We start from the raw sequence: 25,683 nt of genomic DNA, 5'->3' as shown, positions 1-25,683 counted from the left end.
GGGGGATCGACTGACATGCTGAGTAGCTAGGGATTCCAATATCTTCGTGCCCCAGTCCGGAGCCACAAGGATGACTTGGGCCCGGTCTCGCCTGATCTTCTTCAGCACTCTGGGCAGAAGTGGTATAGGCGGAAAGACGTACAACAGACCACAGCTCCACGAGTGAGTGCCGCCTTGGAAATTCCAACGCGCAGAACTTATGACATTGCGCGTTCTCTTCAGTGACGAATAGATCTAACCAAGGCTCTCCCCACTGCTGAAAGAGACCTTGCGCCACGTCCAAGTTCAGATGCGATTCGTGATCCATCATGCACCGGCGGCTGAGTTCGTCCGCCCAGGTGTTCAGGGAACCTGCCAGGTGTTGAACCACCAGGGTGACGCCCGGGCGTTCCAGCCATTGCCAGAGGTGCAGAGCCTCCTGTCAAAGGGTCCACGTCCCCACCCCGCCCTGTTTGTTGCAGTACCACATGGCGGTGGTGTTGTCCGTGAACACCTGCACTACACTTCCCTGCACAGAGGGAAGGAATGCCTTCAGTGCAAGCCAGATCGCCCGCAGCTCCAGAAGGTTGATATGGATCCGGGACTCCGCCAGAGACCAGAGGCCTCTGATTTCCCTCTCTCCCATGTGCCCCCCCCCCTCCCAGGAGGGATGCATCTGTCACCACTACGTGCTCCGGTCGGAGTAGGGAGAGAGAGATCTGCCGCTGACTCAATCGCAGTTCATGAGCCACCACTGCAACTGACTCACAGTACCCTCCGAGATCAGGATCGTAGTCGGACAGGTTGCCCTGATGCTGTGCCCACTGAAACTTCAGGTCCCACTGCAGAGCCCGCATCCACCATCTGGCGTGATGCACCAGAAGGATGCAGGAGGCCATCAGCCCCAGGAGCCGCAGCGTCTACCTGACCGAGACTTGGGATAAAGGCTGAAAGATCGGAATCAGAGCCTGAATATCCTGAACCCGCTGCTCGGGGGGGGGAAAATCCGAAACTGCGCCGAGTCCAGAACCGCTCCGATAAAAAGGAGCTTCTGAGAGGGGCACAGGTGTGACTTCGGCACGTTGTGGAGAACCCCACCAAGTGCAGGAGGTCGGCCGTAGTCTGGAGGTGGGAGATGACTGTTTGGGGCGAGCCTGCCTTCAACAACCAATTGTCGAGATAGGGGAAGACTGAAACCCCTGATCTGCGCAGATGAGCTGCGACCACCGCCATCACTTTTGTGAACACCCGAGGGGTGCTGGTAAGGCAGAAGAGGAGCACGGTAAACTGTAAGTGCTTGTGGCCTACCGTGAACCGCAGGTAGCGCCGGTGGGCCGGCAGGACGGGGATGTGGAAATATGCATCCTGCAAGTCCAACGCTACCATCCAGTCTCCTGGGTCCAGGGCAGCTAGGGCAGCTAAGACCTGAGCCAAAGTCAGCATCTTGAACTTCTCCTTCCGGAGGAAGCCGTTGACGCTCCGTAGGTCCAAGATAGGGCGTAGGCCTCTTCTGCCCTTCTTGGGTACCAGAAAGTAGTGGGAATAGCAACCATGGCCTACTTCTGGCCCGGGAACGTGCTCGATGGCCCCCTTGGCCAAGAGGGCCGTAACTTCCTCCTGCAGAAGTCGCAAGTGATCCCCCGACATGCGGTGGCATGGCTGGAGGGGTCGCCTCGGACGATTTGCGGCACCCACCTGTCCGATGTGATGGTATGCCAGTGGGGGAGGTGATGGCGGACCCTGCCTCCCACTGCCGTCGAATGGGCCCGAAATGCCGGACTAGGAAGGGTTAGAGGCAGATGCTGCTGGGGTGGGTGTGGACTGACCCTGCCGGTGTCCCCCGGTACCGCCACGGCAGTAACCATGTCCGAGACCACGTTGAGCCTGGGTCTGCGGCCTATGGCTGGCTGGACGTGAGGGGGCACCCCTTCCTTGGCCACAAAAGGAGCGAAAAGCGGAAGTTTGCTGGCGTTGGCCTAGGCCCAAGGACTTGGCCGTAGCCATGGAGTCCTTGAAACGCTCCAGCGCACTGTCCGCTTTGTCGCAAAAGAGGCGACGCCATCACAGGACATGTCCATGAGGGTGGCCTCGACATCCCCTAAAAAAAAAAAGGCGGACCTCTGCAACAACAGTGGCGGTTTGCCGCCGCGCCTGGCTATCGCCCTCCCCAGCCCTCCCCCAGCTCTTCTGCCCAGTCCTGGCTCAACTGGCACTGCAGTGTCAGAGGGTCCTCAGACCCCTCCCAGCCCCCTTCGTCATCCATCTCCTGATAGTCAGGTAAAAATGATGGAGCCGGGTCGTAGGTGAAGGCCTCACCAATCGGCGTCGGAGAAAGGCGCAGGTCCGACGCCGGGTCAAGACCGGGGCTGAAACTGGAGACGGTGCCGGGAGCGACACCCTCGGGGGTCGGCGCCAGCGGAGGAGTCGTAAGGTCGACTGGCGACGACACGATTCAGGGCTGGATCCTGCGGGGCCCTGCGGCGTCAGGACCGGAGTCGACGACGGCGCTGGGGCCAAAGCACCCGAAGGCGCCGGGGCCGAAGCACCTGAAGACCCCGGGGCCGAAGCACCCGACGACGCTGGGGCCGAAGCACCCGACGGTGTCGGGGCCGGAGCCACCGGCCCGCTAGGGCTCCCAGTTGGACCCGTGGGGCCCGGAGGCGCCTCGGCAGGTACTGACAGAGGGAAGTGTGACCTCATGGCCGTGAGGAAAGCACTTATCTCCTCCGGCGTCGCGTGCAGCCCAGGGACCTGCGGGTATGGAGCTGGACATGGCGCCTGCGACTCTGACGGAGCCGCGGGGGCGGTGTCCCGTGAACCCCCGGGCGCACGGCACGAGCGTCGGGGGGAGTCGGAAGAGCGATGATGTCTCTTCGACTTCTTTTTCGAATGCCTCGACTTACCTGAGGACTTGGAGCCCGCCGAGTGGTGGTGACGTCGAGAGGCGATGACTGCGGCTCCGCGACCGGTCCCTCGACTTCCTCCTCGACCGGGACCTCGAGCGGCGCGGAGCCGACTGCCGGAGCTCGAGTAGCTTACGGGACCGCTCCCGTCTAGCTTTCGAGGTCAAGGCCCGGCAGCCAGGGCACGACTTGTCATCATGGTTGGCCCCGAGGCAGTAAAGGCACCGACGGTGAGGGTCGGTCACCGACATCAGGCGGTGACAGGCCTCGCAAGGTTTAAAACCAGGCATCCCTATCGGCACCGCGAGTCGATGGTCGACTCGAAAAGTGATCACAAGAGATTACAAAGTTAGTAAAAAAATTACTAAGAGTGCTGCTCTTCCCGGATCTGCGCTTGCTAGCGTGGAAAAAAGAAGAACTGACGTCAGCGCGCGAGGGCGGCGTCTAAGTACTCAGACGACATCATCACGGCGATCACGACGCCGACGACGGACGCGGAGCCGCAGACGACGCATAGCGACGCGCAGGGGTACTGCTGACGAAAACTTTCCGGATCCAGTCTGACGCCAAGGGATATTCTAAGGTAAGGATTCTAACACCAACCTGTTTCTTTCAGATACTGCACACACACGCCCTGCTATGGCAGGCCTGAGACATGGTTAAGAGAAGACTGATGTGGGTGGCACAATCAGTGCTGCAGGCCCACTAGTAGCATTTAATTTACAGGTCCAGGGCGTATGTGGTGCACTTTACTAGGGACTTTTAAGTAACTTAAATAGGCCAATTGGGGATGAACCAATATCGCCATATTTAGGGGAGAGAGCAAAATCCCTTTAGCACGGTTTAGCAGTGCTAAAGAGCACATAGTTCTAAAGCCAGCAAAAACGAGGTCAGGAAAATGGGGGATGAAGGCAAAAATTTGGGGAGACCCTTCAGAGAGGGCCATTTTCCAACAAATACCAAATTAAGTTTGGAAGGTTTGCCTTAGTCCCGGCTACACAGGTTAAGTTTTTAAACAGAATGCTTTCGGTGATGGGGAGCCAGCGGAGGAGTACTGTGTAGCTAAAGGCATCTACAGAAAATGGATACCAGAGCCCCAAAAAAATTAGGGGTGGGTGGAATTTGCGTAATCGCGTTACGCAAATCTCAGCGAAACGGTAAAAAATCTCCACGAACACGCGGAATTGCTTGTTCGCGATGCTTTTTTACTGTTCGCAATAGCTGTTTGCATGCTCGGGGGGAAATATCTCACGAACACGCATTTGAGAACGTGAACAAGCAAATAAATTCGCGAAGTCGCGGACCACAGAATTTTGGGCAATTTTACGTTCTCCGCGGAACACAAAATTACCTAAATTCTGCAAACGGAACGGAATTTAACGCCCTGGCCTAAAAAAATATGTTATTTTTCATGCAGAATAATGGCCTCAATGTGTCCAACTATGGGGATAGACACCAATGTCATCAACCTTCCTTCTCCTCGACTGCTGCATTATAAGATGCAATATTTTAAGGGTGTAGACGCCAGATATGTAAATGAAACACTTTGGCTTAGAGAGACACAATGTTTCAATAACATTACCTGTTGTTTACCATTAATGTTTTACCTTCTCCCTAATAAAAAGGATGTCCCTCTAGATTCAGTTAAACTTGTTTAAAAAATATATACTGTTTCATTCAGATGTTATTAACATATTGCCTGCAAACAATGTGAAAGTTGTCCTATTGCAAGCTCTTTAGTGCAACATTAAAGAGTGTCATATCTGTGTAGCATTCAAACAGCATGAGGCGCAGTTTAGTATTCACACTGAGGTGAGAAGCATTTTGTACATCCTTGTTTTCCTTGAGGTCTGGAAGGGTTAACATTCTGTATTAATGAATGGTATTTGTATGCAAGCTGCATTTATATACATTTATAAACACATTAAATGTATTAATTTTTTTTAGTTTCTATAAATATTATTTATGTTTTATTTCATATTCTTAAATAATATTCTGAACATTCGCTCATTTATTTCCATCAAACATTCATATATCATCCATGTAATGCAAATGTATTTTAAGCAAAATCAAATAAATGCACATCAGTGTTTGATTCTTCTCTGTCTTAAACTTTCGTTTGCCTTTCACATACTGTAAATTGCTGTCAAGCAAGGATCTGCCGTGGTGGCCAAGAAAAGGCCAATGCGGTCAGGAAACTAGCAACCAAAAATATATGTCAGCCTAATAAGGGCATCATCGCTGCAACATCTCAGAATGTTGATGCCACGTCTTAAAAGCGTTTGGCTTTTATAGGTTCTTCTCCATTTTGTAAACTGCTTTTAACCCCTGAAACAGGAAGCAAGATTAGAAGACAAGAAGTGCCGTTTACGGATCTAACACTAGAGCACAATGTCAGCAAATGGTAGCATATATATATTTCACTCCAGTTCCCCCTAAGGACATGCAAGGTTTTACTTGCTGCCTTTTCTCCTTTAATAGGTCAACAGACTTCACTTCCTCCCCCCCCCTTGATGTTACTTCCTATGTTCAGGGGCTGACCGCAGTTCACAAAATGGAGGACATTCAAGTCATATAAACGCTTGCATAAAAGTCGAAAGCAGAGGATATTTCACTGTGTTACACACCATATCATTGTGGTGGTACTATATAGTTTGTGCCTATTATTCTAGATAAGGGAATAATGCTCTCTACTGTCCCCTGGTACAATATTACCTGCCCTGATCCGCTGAACCTTTAAACTCACTCTTCATAAGTCTTGACCAGCAAGTGGTGGCTTTTTCACCTTAAAATATGCTACAGGCAACCCTACAATATGCTTTTAAAGACGCTCAAGGTGAACAGAAAGAGGATGGAGGCCCGAACAGAAAATATCGCATGAAGTTTGACCTCGAAAAATTCAGATGACATGAAAGTCTCTTCTCAGTGCATACAATGCCTTCGCCCAAGGAGTATTAGCTCAGCAATGTTTTTCCAGATCACATCATATGCTGTTGTATAAAATGGATTGAAACCTCCATATCATCCTTACCTTGTCCAGCATTTCATCTGACGTACCTTTTGTCAGGGCCACAATACCCTCCCAGGTGATAGTGTGCGCTACCAATCTGCATAACATCACGTATATAGTTATCTTTAAGGCACTGTGAAGCCCATGTGACAAGGTTAGCGCTAAAGAAATACCACAAATACATAACTAAATAATCCCGGCCACCCACCTTCACCCAGGCGGGGTTCTACTCTGTGACATGGTCCTAAATCCTCCACTTGCAGGGAAGTAGGTGTCTTCTAAAATGAGCCCCTCCCACCAATCCTCTCTGACCCACCCAGGCATCTATCAGAGCGTGGAATATTATGTACCTGCAGGTTCCAAGTAGAGATCGGTCGGCTCAGTCTGGCCATGAGAATTGCTTGCGGCAATACTGGCATTGTCCACGACACCAGCAGGTAAGGTGGTGTTACAGCATGGCACTGGTCTTACTATGTGCCGGCTTTGCCCGCGTTCCCAATAGGACAGAATGTAGGACAGGCTGTGGCTCCTTGCAGCACTGGGATCCAGGGCCTGCAGAAAAGACACAGAATTCAACCACAGTGCCCAGAGGTCCAGGGACCAGTGTCTCCAGGTGTACAGCTTAATCACGAAGGGCACCCAAAGTCACCACAGAATGGGGCAGCTGTTCAAGCTTTTCTCGCCCACACAGCAGGGTCTGTCAATGCAAGTTCACAACACACACAAAAGGTGCAGCACACAAACAGCAGTGCAATCTTACCTATCACATGTAATAGGTACAGTAAATCACACAGAACAAGTGGAGAGCAGTCTTTATAAGCTTTTCACACAGGCACACATTGGTGTTGTACCCCAGATTGCAGGGCAGCAGCAGGGCAAACCTCACTTGCAAACTGCACAGGCAGGGGAAGTGCAAACTTTCACCAGGTACATGAACAATTAAAGTACATTCAGTGGCTTTGTACAGTCATCACAAATACATCCTTTTAGTTGTTTTCTTAATATTTGATACAACGAGGCCCTAGATCCAAGCAGCACTTTACAAACAACATTGTCATTGGAGCAACTGCGGCTACCATAAAGAGCTGGAGAATGGGTCGGGTGTTATTGAGACCGGACCGCAGAGATCAGAATATGGAGAGGCTGGAGTAAGAACATATAAATCTGTTATAACACCTTACAGTTCGGATTTACTTATTGTCGTTATACGTTTATTAACCATTTATTTTGTTTCGCATTTTCATATAGCGCAACTCTACCTAATTCAGGTGTCATGTGTGCTTTAAAAGCAGAACAGCAAGTAGAGATGTGGATCACGTAGCATAAAAGGCAGAGTTTTGGAGTTTCGTACATTAATGTGAATTATGAACTACACTAGGGGGCAAAAGGAGAGTTTGCAGAATCCAGGAGTGTAACCAGGATTGCAGGTAGGGAAAAAAAAGGTGGATAAGGCAATTTAGATACAAAACCTATTTCTTTTACACAGAATGGTCTCCTCTGCGTCAATTTCATGGACTGTTCAGGATTTCCAGACACTATAGCTGAGTTTTCCCTAGAGGTACAGCATCATTCTTTATTTATTTCTGATTCCTCTTTTATTTTTTATTTATTTTCATCCCACTAGGACACTTGGCCTTCGTTTCTTAACTTAGGTGCACTGTGTAAAATTGCATCGCCTCATTTTCAGCACCTGCTAACAAGGACGTCGTGTGCGGTGTAGATTAAGAACATACACGCGGGGTTGCTACTGAAAAGCTGAAAAAGGATACTGGAGTCCAGAACAATATAGTCACTGTTTCTGTCCCCTAAGTCCTAAGGCGAGAAGCATTCATGTTCATCTCTGTCCCCTTCTGCTGAATCCCTCCTGATCACTTTTGTTTTCTACACTAAAATTTGAAGAGTAGTGAAATAAAGGGATTTGAATCAATTTCTTCAGGTGCTTAGTACCCCAATCTCCAGCCTTAAGGGGCAACAACTTAGCCCCTAAATCACACTTCCTTACTGCTGACTTGAACCTCACCACTCACCTTCCATGTCACCGTCAGTTCTCCATCCTCCAAAGACCTCCACGCATCCACCTTACCCACAGGAGCTGCAGTGAGCAAATAAAACACCTAAAATTATGGTGTGATTTTGGTCCAATACATATCAATTACATATTACACTAACATTACACACCGCATACTGAAGAGAACGAGAGAGAGAGAAAATCAAGCACATAAAACCTTCACCAGCAGCCTGGATTCAATGCACTGGGCCACTCTCCACTGAATAAAGCCGGGATGTCCAACATTGACCCACGAAGGCAGGAACCGTGCCAGATTTCCTGGATATCCAGATGGGATAAGTACTGTACATGGAGCTAATCTAAATATGAATCATATACTGTAGTGTAGTTCCTATATTCCCAATAGGCTCTGTGCATTGGAATAATATATCCTATAGATTAGACGTAGGACTGAGGTCGACTAGGTCTCTATCGAATATATTAAACTTAATAGTGAGTGCCAGCTAGCTCAGAGGTCACTAGAAACGTTCTCGAATACACAAGAAGGGATTAGTTTCTGACAACCGCATAAACATGACAACTTTGTTTCCCAAGAATAACAAAAATATCTCTAGAGTCGCGGAAACAATAGATAAGTATTTCACTCAGTCCTTCGTGCATGCTTCGTTTCAACAGGTGTGCAGAGAAATAGAGAGACAGGCGTTTTCAATAAAAAGGTTTATTGAACAGTCTTCTTTCTCATGCAAGTAAAGTGAACTGCTACAATCGTAATGCAGACTGCAAAGTATAATGCGTACAGCGAGAATAATATAAAATAATACTGTAAGAGCATTGTATGGTTTCTAAACCATATATAAATACATACATAAATAACAATGACTAAAAATACTCAACTGGTGCTTCTAAAATATGCCTACCCCAATGTACCTAACCTAAGTCTAGTACGAGGGAAGAAGTAAGTGTGGTGTAGCATAGGTTTAGTTTTCTTTGCCAAGAATCTATCCAAGATTTCTCTTAGGTTCTAATCAGCTCCATACCTTTAGTTTAGAATGAAGGAGGTCTGGTATCTTTGTCTCGGGACTCGATTTCCCAACACCCCGCAAGGGGAGCTTGGAAACACTGGAGCTGGATTCTCGCTGAGAGAAATGCAGCCTCTCGATCAGTGCCTCAGCTGGAGGGTCGGCTTCCTTCGCCACTTGCTTTAGCGAGCTGCGTCGGGCAAGTAGATAGTCTAATTGCTCCGAACCACCGTGTCTTGCTAGAGCAAGTGAGGGCCTATTTATACCTTGAAGGTGCCTAGTTTGACGTAAAGTCGGGCAGTATAACGTCAGGAAAGAACCGCAAGGGAATAGTAGTTCTTTGTAAAGTACATGAGTTCTTGGACAAATCAATATTCAAGCAAGGGGAAGTTGCCTAACTGCTTAAGCCGATTTTCTAAGAAATCGTTGTGACGTTTGGTACGGGTGGAAGTAGCCATGACTGTAGTTGGACTGCTTGGGCTATGCCTAAATAAGGGAATGATTTCTATGCCTATATTAGGGCAATGTGAATTGTACCTATATAAGAGCATGAATAGGGAAAATTCACTCGGATCCTAAAACACCATACAACAATACATAGTCAATGGTCATCCTGAAAAAAGCAAGTATGGCTCTGGTGCTTGCAGATGAACTTAAAACGGGTTGTGTGATCAATGAGCATGTTTTAAAAGTTTGAAATAAGCTTCATTTCAAAAGGACAAAAAATAAACATGTGTGATTGTTCCTCTTCCCACTGGGAACCTGGGTTGGCAATAGAAAGAGGGCAACAATCTTCCATTCCATATTTACATCTATTCTGTACATGGTAATTAATCCACTTGTGCCCACAGAGTATATGAGGATTTGAAATTGCCATAAAATAGGTGCACAATCTCAAATAGAAATCAAAAGTTAGTAATATTAGATAGAATTTTCCTTCAATGGATCACAATCAGGCTATTGTCTTATGCACATTCAATGAATACGGGAATCCATGTTTAACAATGGGTTTACTGTTCGCAACACCGTGCACACATACGTGATAAAATTAATACCTCTAACCCAATAATTCAAGATAATGAGGTCAAGCTGAATCAGGTTGTAAAACAATAGTTAGAATTGTCATTCTTGGATTCACTTCAGGTTTAGAAATATCAACGTTTCGGCCGTCTTGGTGTACCTGGATGCTATGGATCGTGTAGGATGGAATGCAAGGTAGTGCAGCTTGGGACACATATAGAAAGCTCGGACAACTAGTCTCATAGATACCAGATGAGTGCCAGGACTGGTCAATAAATAAACAGGTGGCAGGCAAGCAGGGCTGCCTGTGGTCTGCCAAGAGGAGTAAATAATGTAGGAAATTATGGAATGATTAGTTGGAAACCGTTGTTGGCCTATTTTTATTTGAAAAGGAGGCATACAAGATATGATGGGAAGGATAACGTTACTTACCCAGTAAGGGTCTGTTCTTGGCATGTACAGCTGTAGATTTGCATGCTTTGCATACTCCTTTCATCTAGTGTTGGGTCCGGATGTTTGCAGTTTGTTTTTCTTCGAAGAAGTCTTTCCCAGTCACAATGTAGGTGACTCCTCCTTTCGGTGATAGTGCGCATAGGCATCGACTCCATTGTTATATTGTTTTCCCTCAGAGGGTGAGAATTGAGTTATAAAGAGTAGAATAGAGATGTCCATTCGTATGTATTTATGTATACTAAAGATAGAACTGCAGCAGCTACAGGTACCCCGGGAGGCGGGTGGGCGCATGTGAATCTACAGCTGTACATGCCAAGAACAGACGTTTACTGGGTAAGTAACGTTATCCGTTCGAGGCATGTGAGCTGTAGATTACATGCTTTGCATAGACTATATAGCAGTAATCCCCCAAAGGGGTGGCTAAGCTGTAGCTGTTGGAGTTGTCTGAAATAGTGTCTTAAGTACTGCTTGGACCACATTAGCTTGTTGTCTCACTAACACATCTACACAATCGTGTTTTGTGAATGTGTGCAGTGTAGACCATGTTGCAGCTTTGCAAATGTCCACTATGGCACTATGGGAATGTTTCCTAAGAAGGCCATAGTAGCACCTATCTTGCGAGTGGAATATGCTCTAGGGGGTACAGTTGAAGTTCTCTTTGCTTTTGCGTAACAGGTTTGAATACACTTAACAATTCACCTTGCAATACCTGATTTGGAGATAGGATTGCCCTTGTGTGGTGGTGTAAAAGCAACAAAAAGTTGTTTGGTCTTTCGAAATGATTGTGTTCTTTCGATGTAGTATAACAGTGTTCTTCTGACATCTAACGTGTGTAGAGCTCACTCTGCAACAGAATCAACCTGAGGGAAGTATACGGGTAATTCTACCAACTGATTTATGTGAAATGCAGAGACTACATTCAGTAGAAATTTAGGGTTTGTACGCAGAACCATTTTAGCTCTGTGCAGTTGGAAAAATGGTTCTTCTGTGGTTAGTGTCAGTAGTTTACCCACTCTCCTTAGTGAAGTGATTGCAATGAGGAAAGCGGTTTTCCAATAGAAAAACTGTGGCTCACACCTATGCAATGGGTTCAAATGGTGGTTAATCTTGTGAGGACTATGTTAAGATTCCACACTGGGGCAGGTGAGAGAGTCTTGGAGATATAACTTTTTTAAGTACTTCCATGAAAACTTTAATTACGGCCACTCTGAAAACGATAGATGTTGCCTATCTTGTAGGTACACAGCTATTGCAGCAAGGTGTAGCTGGATGGAGGTGTAAGCCAATCCTGACCGCTGCAAGTGTAACAGATAGCAGATAATGTTTTGTATGGAAGCATCAAGAGGGTTGATGTGCTTGTTATTGCAATAAATAACAAAACGCTTCAATTTTGCTGCGTAACAGGCTCTTGTGGTAGGCCTTCTGGCCTCCCTGATGATGTTCATACAGTCTGGTGGAAGGTTCATATAACCAAACTCTATGACTTGAGGAGCCAGATCGTGAGGTTCAGTTGTTTGGGATCTGGGTGTCTGATTTCTCCATGGCTCTGTGTAAGGAGACTGGGTGTTAGGTGCAGCTTTTGATGCGGGTCCCGTCGATCGCTACAACAGGGTTGTAAACCATAGTTGACGGGCCATGTGGGAGCTACCAGGATCAATTTGAGGGATGTTTGCCTGAGCTTCCGAACCACTGCTGGAATGAGTGGGAGGGACGGAAAAGCATAGACAAATATCCCTGACCAGTTCATCTATGGCACATTGCCCTTGGACAGCTGGTGTGGGTACCTGGATGCACAGCTTTGCCATTTTGCGTTTTGTGTGTGGTGAACAGATCTATCTGAGGTAGTCCCCAACTTTGAAAGTATGGGAGGAGAACCTAAGTCATAAGTTCTTATATAGTGCACGATTCACCAAAAGGTCTCAAGGCGCTTTGCAGAGAGAGACAGTGACCGTGAATATAAAAAAAGGTGACGCAGGTTAATTGGGAAAGAGCCATGTTTTCAGGCCCTTGCGAAAGGCCAGGTGATTAGATATGGACGACAGATGGAGGGGCAGTTTATTCCAGAGTAGGGGGGCTATGTAGGAAAAGGCCCGACAGCCGTTTCTCGTGGTCCTGGCCCTTGGCTGGACCAGGAGACACTTAGAACTAGATCTTAAGACTCTGGAAGGATTATACCAAACCAGTTTATTTGCTAGGTAGGAGGGACCGATTCCCATAAGAAGCTTGTGAACAATAGAAAGTATCTTGAAGTGACTTCTTTGGCGCACAGGGAGCCAGTGTAGTTCCCTGAGACTAGGCAGGGCTGATGAACTGGGAGACAGGCCAAGCGCCAAATGAGCTGCGATGTTCTGAACCGTTTGTAGCTTGGTCAGCAGACACTCCTTTATGGAAGCAAACAGAGCATTACCATAGTCTAAACGACTGATAATGAGCCCCTGAATCAAGGGTTTCCTAGATTCAAGGGGAAGCCATTTAAATATTTTACGCAACCTGCGCAAAATGCCATAGCAGGTACGAGACACCAGATTGACGTGGGACTTCATAGAAAGGGTGGGTTCAATCATGATCCCCAGATCTCGTACCACTTCTTTGGGCTCTGGGCAGAGTCCCATTTCGGGCGGCCACCAATCCTGTGTCCATATCTACTTGGCCTTACCAAACAGCATTATTTCTGTCTTGCTGCAGTTCAGTTGGAGTTTATTGGTACTCATCCAGTCCTTAATCGCAATCATACATTTCTGGAATCTGGAACGGGTATCAAGAAAGTCCAAACTGCAGGTAATCAACACCTGAGTGTCATCTGCGTAAGACACTGTAGAAAAACCAAAAGATTTTATTATGTTGGCCAGGGGAGTGAGATAGAGATTAAAAAGCAGGGGACTTAGAATAGATCACTGGGGGACTCCAACAGAGAGGGGGATCCTACTGGATTCCAGGGTGTCAACCTTTACATAGGTGTGCCGGTCTGCCAAATAGCTCTCAAACCAAGCACGGGCTTTGCCTCTGACACCAATCTCCCACAGCCGTTGATGAAGAATGCTGGGGAGACGGTGTCGAAGGCAGCCGATAAATCCAGTAGGATAAGGACAGCAGACTCACCCCTGTCCAGAGTGAGGCGAATGTTGTCCACTACCTCCATTACTGCAGTCTCGGTCCCGTGGGCAGACCGGAACCCCGACTGCGAGGGATCGAAGAGACCCTGTTCCTCTATAAAAGTTGAGACTCGCTTATTGACCAGATGTTCCAATACCTTCCCAAAGTAAGGCAAAAGCGAGATCGGCCTATAATTGGACTGGATGGTGGGGTCACTGTTAGGTTTTTTTGAGAATAGGCTTGATCTGGGCACCTTCCAACAACTGGGGAACGAGGCCAGGTCAAAAGAGGCATTAGAAATGTTAGTAAGGGAGCCAATCAGTGACGGAAAGATCTTGTTACACTTACGCGGGACCAAGGCATCTGTAGGGGAACCAGATTTCACCTTCAAGAGAGTTTCTAACACTTCCGCCGTGGAACCTGACTGAGGGTGAAGTTCCCACTCGTGTATTTTCTGCCTTTGTCTGCTGAGGAGGTCTGCAATCTGGTTGTTCAATCCTGGGAGGTGTTCCACTAGGAGATAGATTTTGTGGTGAATGGCCACTACCAAATGTCCTGGGCTAAGTGGGACAGTTGGAGACAGTGTGTCCTCCCCTGTTTTTGTATGTAGTACATGGCTGTCATGTTGTCGGTATACTAAGACAGCTTTGCCAAAGAGGTGTGTTTGAAATGCCTCGAGAGCTAGGAAGACCGCAAGCAGCTCTAAATGATTGATGTGGAGCAACTTTTGCAGTTGGCTCCATAGCCCTTGCTCTGTGTGGTGCTGAAGATGAGCTCCCCAGCTAGTGAGGGATGCTTCCGCTGTTAGTACTATCTGTGGAACCGGGTCTATAAAGGGCCGACCTCTTGATACATTTTGGGTACTCCACCACTGCAGAGAGCGGTGAGTACGACCGCTTACCAACACTAGAACGGTTAACGGACTCTGTGATTGGTTCCACTGACTCGCTAAAACATTCTTGAAGGGGACGCTTGTGCAGCCTGACATGGGGAACTATCCTGATGCAAGATGCTATCATTTCCAGTAGTTGCATATACACCCGAGCTGGAAGCGAGTGACTTGATTGGAACTGGAGTACTACAGCCTGAATGTTGTGAATTCTGGCTGCGTTGGGGAAAGCCAGACCCGTTTGCGCATTTAAGGTGGCTTCTAGATAGTTTTGATTATTTGCAGGTTGTAGATGTAATTTTAGCACATTGACTGTGAACCCCAGTCAATGTAGTAACTGAATTGTTCTGTGGGTGTGCTGGAGACAGTTTGGATATGTACTGGCTTTGATGAGCCAGTCGTCCAAGTAGGGGAAGACATGGATGTGTTGTCTCCTTAGGTGAACAGGGACTACCGCCGGACACTTTGTGAAGACTCTGGGGGCAGTGGTGACTCAGAATGGGAGTACCTTGAACAAGTAATGTTGACCCGCTACCACAAATCTGAGAAATGTGCGATGAGCAGGATGGATTGGAATATGAAGTAGGCATCTTTTAAGTCGATTGTAGACGGAAAGTCGCCCTGCTGCAGAAGTGGTAGTACTTGCTGAAGTGTTACCATGTGAAAATGGTCTGACTGTATGTAACTGTTTAGTTCTCTGAGGTCCAATATTGGTCTGAGAGAACCGTCCTTTTTTGGTATTAGGAAGTAAAAGGAGTACACACCAATCCCATGGTGTTGTGATGGAATGGGCACTATGGCCCCTTTTAGAAAGAGAGACTGAACCTCTTGTTTTAGGAGGTGTAAGTGATCCGGTGAGAGTTTGTGTGACCCTGGGGGAATGTTTGGAGGATTGTTGGTGAACTCCAGGCAGTAACCCGAACAAATAATTTCCATTACCCATTTGTCTGATGTTATAGAATGCCAGACGGGTGGGAAATTTGAAACACGTCCTCCGACAGGTGTTCAATGGTCGGGGGAAGTGTAGTGAAGTCACTGTTTAGTGTTGGAGGGGGAGGCACAAGTGTTTGAGCCTCTACCTCTGCCTTTGCCGTTGTTGCTTCTATACCCCCCTCTGAAGCAACCCTTAGAGGGAGAGGGTTGGTTGTTACCCTTGTACGTGGTGGTGGTAGTCTCAGAGGTGGTATTTTGAGACCCTCCACAGTAGAAAGAGCGCCAAAAGGAACCCTGTGCTTGTATCAATTGAAGTATTGAGTTTTAACGGGGTGAGCCCTGAAAACTCATGGACCTGGGTCAATAGGTAAGTACGAGAAAAAATGGTCAGAGTTTGCACAATTATTCCACAAGTGCTCTGTATTACTACATGCAGACGTTCACCACATATACATGACAATAATTATAAACTCAGCAGAATGAACAAACAAATTACAATATTCGAAGTCTGAATTGCATTTATTTTTGCAATCAAGTACTTTTATAAATTCTTCATCAGAGAAATGTTTTTTAGTTTTCAATAGTTCCTAGTGTAATCTTCAAATCATTACATCTATGGTGCTCTCAGTGAGGAAGGGAAAAGGGGTGTGATAAGGTTTGTGAGGGACTGGGTAAAGGTGGTGTGACATTGGTAACATCACATTAAAATCAATAAGCCTTTACAATCAAGCTAGTACAAATGTTCCCAAATCACATCGCACATAGGTTAGATAAATCCATCTCATTAGATCCTATGGTGTGCTTAGTTGGCGCAGTCTACGTTTCGACCCCCATGTACGCTTAAGGGTTACTTTGGCCTCATGTTGGGGTCTTCGTCAGGACAGACGGAGAGAACCTAAAATATAAAGTCTAGCATTAAATGCTTGTGGTGAGCTGTATTTGGTATAAGATCAATATGTAGGGAATACCTACATAAGTGCGGCGGTCAACGTCTGAACCGGCACGTCGTGGGCCTGCGTGGGCTCCTAGGAATTCTACAAACAGAAATGGGGGAAAGTCTAAATTGCAGGCAGTGGCACAACTACCATATAACAATCAAAGGTGGGACTGGGAGACTTACTTGGACAATGCTCCTGTGGTTGAGCATATAGTATCTTGTCACCAAATTGTCAAATCAAAGGCTCTCACTTTCTAATTTCGGTGCACACCTGGCACCATTCTGAGGAATCAAAAAATAATACACATAGTAAGGGCTGGTGTAGTACCCTGGGGTACACATTATTACAAACCAGGCTGCTAATGCCTTAGGGGCTCATTGGTGGCAACCGGTAAGTTAAATGAGTGTATATGGAGCATGCATTACGATTAGGGGGTCCGCAGTATAGAAATGGATGAACTAGGTCATCACCACTGCGGTAGGGAATCCTTAGTAGATTTGAGGCAATCGGAGTCGCATTGGCTGAGTTTGAGAAAATTATGGCAATCTATGCGATCGTGAGGCGTGTGGCATAGCCAAATTAAAGTTTACAAAAGGGGTTTAGAGCGAGTAACAAGACCCGTTTCCTACCTGATCGGCGCAGGCTCAGCCGTCAGTGCGAGGCACTCCCTGTGCGAGTTTGGAGCTGCTCGCGGTGCCGCCGCTCAATGCTGGTTAAAGGGGCTCGGCACGGCGGGACCAATCCCCTGTCTGTATTACATTCCACCGTCACCGATGGTGACGCGTGTTCAAGGGGGTGTCTTAAAAGATGCCTCCTAGGACTGGGGGATGTTGTATAATCATGAGTCACTCGTCACGCGTTTTAGAACAAATAATGTCATAACCTGGCTGCAGCCTAAAGAAGAGTTGTTATATACAAAAGTTCCGAGGTTTTGCACGTTAGTATTTGTGCCCTAATATTTTTGCAAGAGAGATATCAATACATTCACATGACTTATCAGGCAACCCTGGTAAACGGTTACATAATCATAGAGGTGCCTTAGTTAAAAATTACACTTATATAAAACAGCCATATTAAATTAAATTGCGACATAGAAGGTTTCATTACAAATGAAAAACAGGCCTATGCAATATCACCATTGTAAATACTTGCAGAAATGCTGTGCATAAGGTTTGAGAGCAAGTACTGGGTTATGCATTTGATGGTATAAGCATATTTGTGCTGTTTTCTACATGTCCCTATGGTGTAAGGAACCCTAAGTAGTATGTCCTATTTGATCATACGGCAATGTGCATTACTCAGGATCTAGTCCTGCCATTTGTGCAAAATTAGCATCTAATTCATTTAGTCCTCTGGTTATGGTATTGAATTTATGCATCCATTTGCACTCCCTGATGTTTAAAATAGAGTTCAGATTGCCTCCTCGGGGGCCCAGAGTAATCTTTTCGAGTATTACCCATCGCATAGATTCTGGGGTGTGTTTCTTGTCCATATAATGTTCTACAAGTGGTGCCCCTGCTGTTTGACATCGGATCCTACTGCAGTATTGGAAGATCCGGTTCTTTATTTTTGGTTTGGTTTGTCCGATGTACATAAGCTCACATGGACAGAGAATAGCGTAGATGACTCCACTGGTGTTGCAATTTGTGAAGGATCTAAGATCTATAGTCGGGTTATTGTGGGTTACTTCCTTAGTTTCCCAACAGGTGGGACATGCTTTGCAAGTGGTACATCTGAAATGGCCAACCACCTCAGGTAGGTTCCAGAGTCCTTGGATGGCCGGTGCCTGTGTTGTGTCTAGCAATGAACGGACCACATGGTCTCTTATGCTTTTCGCCTTTTTGAAGGCATGCATCGGTGGTTCCGGGGTATCAATGACATCTGCGACCAAACCCCAATGTTTGTTGACTATTTCTTTAATATCATTACTTTTGGTGCAATATGTTGTCACACAGATCATCCATTCCTGTGATGGTATGCGTTGTTTGGGCGTCAGTAGGGTAGATCTGTCCTGGTACCAAGCTCTTTTTCTAGATCTTGACACAAGTCGCTTGGGGTAGCCCCTGTCCGTCAGGCGTGAGGTCAACTCTTCAGATTCCCTGAAATAGTCCTCCTTCAGCGAACAATTTCTCCGAATGCCGAGAAATTGCCCGAAAGGCAGGTTGTCCCGGAGTCCTCTGGTATGATGGCTCGTGTATCTCAAAAGAGTATTTCTTTCAGCTGGTTTCCTGTAGAGAGTGGTATACAGTTTACCATCCCTTTCCTTTATGCTGATATCCAAAAAGTCAATAGATTCCTTATTCATGTGCATTGTAAACTTGATATCATCAGACTGTGTGTTTAGCCATTTTACAAAGGTATTCAGTTCGCGTTCATCACCTGTCCATATCGCCAGGATGTCATCTATATACCTATGCCATATGGAAATCTTGTTATGGTATGGGTTCTGTCTTGATACGATGCACCGCTGTTCATATTCAGACATATATAGAATAGCCAGATCTGGGGCGAAGGCGGCACCCATCGCCACTCCTTTTCTTTGAATATAAAACTTGTTCTGGAATACAAAGAAATTTTTAGTCATGGCAATTTCTAGCAGATCGATGATAAATTCTGTGGGGACCCCTGCCGGCTGTTCCCTCCTTTGTAATGCTCTTCTCAAACATTCCAGAGCCGGTCTCTGAGGAATACCGGTGTACAAAGAAACGATGTCCATTGTCACCAGGATTTGGCTGTTTGTGTCGAAAGGCATTTGGTCCACCAGGTTAATCACTTGCATCGTGTCCCTGAGATAGGTGGGTGTTGCTTCAGCGAGTGGTTTTAGGAATACATCCACATACTTCCATAATGGCTCTAGGAGGGAGCCACATCCCGATATGATAGGGCGTCCTGGTGGTTTCACTGGATTTTTATGTACCTTGGGGAGTACATAAATCGTGGGTACCCTAGGTTGGTCTACGTTGGGATAATCGAATTCCTTCTTAGTGAGGAAACCCATTTCTCTTGCTTTCTTGGTAATGGCTAAAATCTCCATCCTGATCTCCTTCGTTGGATCCATGGCTACATGTCTGTAGCTCACACCATCCCTTAATTGGGAGTACATTTCAGCCTTGTAATCATCCACATTCAGCATCACTATGGATCCACCCTTGTCAGCTGGTTTGATCACCACTGATTTATTGTTCTTTAGCTGGCTCAATGCTGTTCGTTCTCCTGCAGTGATGTTATGTTTCACATAGGGTCTGCTTTCACAAGTTTTCAAAACATCCCTTAGTACCACACTCTCATATGTCAGAATTCTATGGGATACAGATGCCATAGTGGGCATAAACGATGATGGAGATCATAGATTAGTGAAAGCTGCCATAGCTGTGGATGGTCGGTTTTGGAAAAAGTTTTTCAGTCGTATCTTTCTGAAAAATCTAGTAAGTTCCGCTTGGATGTTGAATCTGTTGGCGTAGGATGTGGGTACAAAGGATAGTCCTTTACAGAGTACACTTGTTTCCTCAGCAGTTAGCGTGTGGCTAGATAGATTGATTATAGGGCTGGCTCTGATTGCTGTTCCGGGGGTGCCACTGGCTACCATCTGTAGGTTTTCCCCCTGATGCTCCTCTCCCTGTGATCTTCTTGTTGGAATCTCACCTGTTTCATGTTCTGGCCCTGTTGTCTCCCTCCGTCCCAGTTCTGTTGGTTCTGTCCCCGGGTGGGGCGTTTGTTCCAGGACCCACCTCTGCCTCTGCCTCTGCCTCTGCCTCTCGGCGGTCTCCATTGTGTGTCCCCTACAAAAGGCGTCTGTGGACCGCTCGTGTGTTCTTGGGGTGGTTGATACCATTGGTCTTGGTATTGATAGTTTGCACCTGATCCGGCCTGTTCGTTTTCACTTTCCCCGCTATATGAAGAGTCTGAAAAGTTGGTGAATCTTCGTGTTCCTCTGTAGCCTCCTCTTTCTCTGTAAAAGAAATGACCCTGGGTGTCCTGTCTGTAATAATCTGCTTGCAGATAGCGGTAGGTCTTTTTCTTGTCGTAGTATTGGATATCTTTCGCTAGCTTATCCAATTTCTTAGTTTGTGTTTCCACATCAAAATCCTTTAGGTTTTTTTTTAATCTATCCAGTGTTTCTCTGGCACTTGCTAAGGCCGAGTGGCTGGCTATTTCCTCTTTAAGTTCGTCTATCTCCTTGGTTAACTGCTCCACTTGTTCCTTGGCCGTCTCCACCCCCAACACCATCCAATGGCGTGAACAATTGTTAGCCACGAAGCTGAAACCTTCTTTAAACTTCGGGATGTCGACGAATATGGCTGGTTCGTTGCGGACTTGAAGTCCTGTTGGTATAATATTGGATCTCAAGATCCAGTAAGGAGATGTCCATGGAGCTTGGTTCTTACCAGCTTCTTTTCCAAACGTTCTAGTTTATTTATCTTTTCATTCAAGGAATAGTCTACACTGGTGCTGTTGGATGTGAGAAATGCTGTCCCTGTGTCTCCCCCAATTAGATCCTTTATATAATCCTCCGTATAAGAGAGGGTCTCAAGTTCCATTGTGATGTAGCCCTCAATCTAAACAAAAAATGACTAATAAATTAAGAAAAACCCTCGCAAGAAGCCTCTTGCTCAGAGAGTATTGAGTTTTAACAGGGTGAGCCCTGAAAACTCATGGACCTGGGTCAATAGGTAAGTACGAGAAAAAATGGCCCGAGTTTGCACAATTATTCCACAAGTGCTCTGTATTACTACATGTAGACGTTAACCACATATACATGACAATAATTATAAACTCAGCAGAATGAACAAACAAATTACAATATTCGAAGTCTGAATTGCATTTATTTTTGCAATCAAGTACTTTTATAAATTCTTCATCAGAGAAATGTTTTTTAGTTTTCAATGGTTCCTAGTGTAATCTTCAAATCATTACATCTATGGTGCTCTCAGTGAGGAAGGGAAAAGGGGTGTGATAAGGTTTGTGTGGGACTGGGTAAAGGTGGTGTGATATTGGTAACATCACATTAAAATCAATAAGCCTTTACAATCAAGCTAGTACAAATGTTCCCAAATCACATCGCACATAGGTTAGATAAATCCATCTCATTAGATCCTATGGTGTGCTTAGTTGGCGCAGTCTACGTTTCGACCCCCATGTACGCTTAAGGGTTACTTTGGCCTCATGTTGGGGTCTTCGTCAGGACAGACGGAGAGAACCTAAAATATAAAGTCTAGCATTAAATGCTTGTGGTGAGCTGTATTTGGTATAAGATCAGTATGTAGGGAATACCTACATAAGTGCGGCGGTCAACGTCTGAACCGGCACGTCGTGGGCCTGCGTGGGCTCCTAGGAATTCTACAAACAGAAATGGGGGAAAGTCTAAATTGCAGGCATTGGCACAACTACCATATAACAATCAAAGGTGGGACTGGGAGACTTACTTGGACAATGCTCCTGTGGTTGAGCATATAGTATCTTGTCACCAAATTGTCAAATCAAAGGCTCTCACTTTCTAATTTCGGTGCACACCTGGCACCATTCTGAGGAATCAAAAAATAATACACATGGTAAGGGCTGGTGTAGTACCCTGGGGTACACATTATTACAAACCAGGCTGTTAATGCCTTAGGGGCTCATTGGTGGCCACCGGTAAGTTAAATGAGTGTATATGGAGCATGCATTACGATTAGGGGGTCCGCAGTATAGAAATGGATGAACTAGGTCATCGCCACTGCGGTAGGGAATCCTTAGTAGATTTGAGGCAATCGGAGTCGCATTGGCTGAGTTTGAGAAAATTATGGCAATCTATGCGATCGTGAGGCGTGTGGCATAGCCAAATTAAAGTTTACAAAAGGGGTTTAGAGCGAGTAACAAGACCCGTTTCCTACCTGATCGGCGCAGGCTCAGCCGTCAGTGCGAGGCACTCCCTGTGCGAGTTTGGAGCTGCTCGCGGTGCCGCCGCTCAATGCTGGTTAAAGGGGCTCGGCACGGCGGGACCAATCCCCTGTCTGTATTACATTCCACCGTCACCGATGGTGACGCGTGTTCAAGGGGGTGTCTTAAAAGATGCCTCCTAGGACTGGGGGATGTTGTATAATCATGAGTCACTCGTCACGCGTTTTAGAACAAATAATGTCATAACCTGGCTGCAGCCTAAAGAAGAGTTGTTATATACAAAAGTTCCGAGGTTTTGCACGTTAGTATTTGTGCCCTAATATTTTTGCAAGAGAGATATCAATACATTCACATGACTTATCAGGCAACCCTGGTAAACGGTTACATAATCATAGAGGTGCGTTAGTTAAAAATTACACTTATATAAAACAGCCATATTAAATTAAATTGCGACATAGAAGGTTTCATTACAAATGAAAAACAGGCCTATGCAATATCACCATTGTAAATACTTGCAGAAATGCTGTGCATAAGGTTTGAGAGCAAGTACTGGGTTATGCATTTGATGGTATAAGCATATTTGTGCTGTTTTCTACATGTCCCTATGGTGTAAGGAACCCTAAGTAGTATGTCCTATTTGATCATACGGCAATGTGCATTACTCAGGATCTAGTCCTGCCATTTGTGCAAAATTAGCATCTAATTCATTTAGTCCTCTGGTTATGGTATTGAATTTATGCATCCAGTAGCGATGTGATTTGGGAACATTTGTACTAGCTTGATTGTAAAGGCTTATTGATTGTAAAGGCTTATTGATTTTAATGTGATGTTACCAATGTCACACCACCTTTACCCAGTCCCTCACAAACCTTATCACACCCCTTTTCCCTTCCTCACTGAGAGCACCATAGATGTAATGATTTGAAGATTACACGAGGAACCATAGAAAACTAAAAAACATTTCTCTGATGAAGAATTTATAAAAGTACTTGATTGCAAAAATAAATGCAATTCAGACTTCGAATATTGTAATTTGTTTGTTCATTCTGCTGAGTTTATAATTATTGTCATGTATATGTGGTGAACGTCTGCATGTAGTAATACAGAGCACTTGTGGAATAATTGTGCAAACTCGGACCATTTTTTCTTGTATCAATTGAAGGGCTCCCATGGATTTGGCCACTTCAGTATCTTTTTTCATTTTTTCCAGTAAGGACTCTATGACCGGGCCAAAGAGGTGTTTTTCGTCGATGGGTGTGTTAAGGATGGTAGTCTGAACCTCAGGTTTAAAACCCTAATATGCGTAGCCAAGCGTGTCTTCTTAAAAGGACGCTGGTATTTACAGCTCTAGCAGCAGTGTCTGCAGCATCTAGGGAGCAGCTGATAGCATTTTTTGAAATAAGCTGTCCCTCCCGCACTAAGTCTTGCGCTTTTGTTTTTTGTTCATCAGGCAGATATTGGAGCACCTGCTCCATCTCGTCCCAATGTGCCCCGTCGTATCTTGCGAGCAGTGCTTGCGTGTTAAAGATGCGCCAGAAGTTTGCTGCCTGAGAGGCTACCAAAGAAGCATGGATTCCTTATCTGGGGCAGAGCATCTCCTGTGGTTTGGGAGTTGGCCCTTTTACGCGCTTTGGACACCACAAGGGAGTCCAATGGTACTTGTCCCTTAACGTTGGCTGGGTCAGATGGTGCTGGCTTGTATTTCTTATCTACCCTCAGGGTAAGAATACGGGGTCATTAAATATGTCATCAACGTGCCTGATCATTCCCTTTAACATGGGGAGTGTGTGTGTGATGACTTTTGTGTCCTATTAAGTGTTTCAAACAGGAAATCCTCCTCAAGGGATTCTTTATGCAGCTGCACACAATGGTAGGTGGCAGCACTACCTAACAGCTCCATGTAGCCTATGCTGTCGTCCGGTGGAGAAGGTTTTGTAGGGTAAAGGTCAGGATTCTTTCCTGTGGGAGAGTTGGTATTGTAATCTGTCCACTGGTCTGGAATTAATGATGCATTGTCCCCCTCCCCGACCCCATCTTCGTCATCCCGATCTTCAGGTGAAATCATTAAGTGTTGAGGTTGAGGAGAAGGAGGAGATGGAAAAGGAGGAGGAGAAGGATTAGTCCCGACATTCTTCCCCTTCAAAGGAATACGGTAGGCATCCTCTGATTCAGGTTTTATTTTTAGTGTCCCTTTTGTAGAGATGTGTCCAGTAGTTGGATGGATGTACAACTCTCATTGTTTCGGATCCGGCTTGGTAGGCGGAGCATCGAAAAGTTGTTCCCGAGATGGAACGGGCACATCCAGTTGTTTTGTTGCCTAAATATTCGGTGCAGATGGTTTCGGAGTCGGGGTCTTGTATCCTTAGGATTTCGGGGCCACAAGCATTATCGGTATTGAAGGGAGTTGGCCGGAGCCGGTCTTCGATTTCGATCCAGAAGGTTTTGGATCGGAGCCCGTTTTCTGTCAGCTTGGGTCAGAGCCAGAAGGCTTTTAAGCGTGTTTTGGTGCCAAGCCAGAGGGCGTTGTGCCAGAAACCTGTTCTCAGTGCCGACCGTGGTCCGGAGGATGGGTTGGACCGGAGCATTCTTCTTGGGCTATGGTGGACTTTGGGGCATGAGAGTATCTGTACTCACTGTACACTGCCCTTGCAGGATATCGTCATCCCCCTCGGAGCCGTGGAAATTATACGAGTGTAAAGTAGCAACCATCACTGTGGTGGGGAGTACCCCCTGGGTGTACCGCCTTTCAACAGAGCTAGTCTATGCTGTCAAACATGTCTTGTTGAAAGCTTGAGCACCTTCAATGGGGTGCAGAGTACCTCTCTGCCAAGGCCCATCTGTGGAACACCCAAACAAAAGAGAATTCACTGCTGTTGGTACCAACTGCCACATCTTATAATGTCTCTCAGATGTGAACTGGAAAATATCCCAAGGACCCAGCCTGGTCATATCCTCATCTTCTACAATTATGGCAAACTGTCTTTGGAAACCCCAAATACAAAGAGAACCCACGGGTATCGGCTGTCTCTACACTGAAAAGGAAATGCAAAATAGAAAAATAAATTGAATCAAATTCTGTTAAAAGAATGGAAGCTTACTCAGGAACGGCCAGTGTGCCCACCTGCCCACCTGCTACTCTTCAAATTTCAAAGTCTGCTACAAACAGCTGCATGTGCACTCAAAATTACAAGATAATAGCAGATTCCTTTTTCAAAGACAACACAAACAGAAAACAGAACAAAAGTCGCAGTTAACCACTTCAGCGCTAATGACAAGGGTAACTCGTCATGGACTTTCCATTGATTTCAATGGAAAGTCAATGGAAGATCATCAGGTGCCTTAGCAGCCAAGTGGTTAATGGTGCGATCTGAAATTAAACATAGCACACTGCAGTTGTTGTAGAGTTACATGAGTAATATTAGCCTTAGAAAAAAATATACTGTGTTGTGGAGGGTGGTCATGCATTGTATAGATTAAACAGGCAAGCTATGATGTATACAAGACGTCTGAACTGACATAATTTTGAACGCTTTTTTAATTCACAAAAGTGGCTTAGAGTGG

At 46.0% G+C, this 25,683-nt stretch overlaps 1 protein-coding gene across 2 annotated transcripts in view; it reads right to left on the bottom strand.

Moving 5' to 3' along the window:
* IL27RA (interleukin 27 receptor subunit alpha) overlaps window positions 1-25,683 on the bottom strand; it is a 262,144-nt gene that overhangs the window by 64,231 nt on the left and 172,230 nt on the right. For both annotated transcript variants that reach the window (XM_078685668.1, XM_078685675.1), the window contains exons 7-8: window positions 7,920-7,984; window positions 6,243-6,444 (exon numbers count right to left, since the gene is read on the bottom strand). In XM_078685668.1, coding sequence (XP_078541794.1) covers window positions 6,243-6,444; window positions 7,920-7,984 — 267 coding nt within the window. The remainder of the gene's footprint in view (window positions 1-6,242; window positions 6,445-7,919; window positions 7,985-25,683) is intronic.

Source organism: Lissotriton helveticus, chromosome 1_1 (genome assembly GCF_964261635.1).
Source record: "Lissotriton helveticus chromosome 1_1, aLisHel1.1, whole genome shotgun sequence".
NCBI classification, from domain to species: Eukaryota; Metazoa; Chordata; class Amphibia; order Caudata; family Salamandridae; genus Lissotriton; species Lissotriton helveticus.
This window is presented reverse-complemented; position numbering and strand designations above follow the sequence as displayed.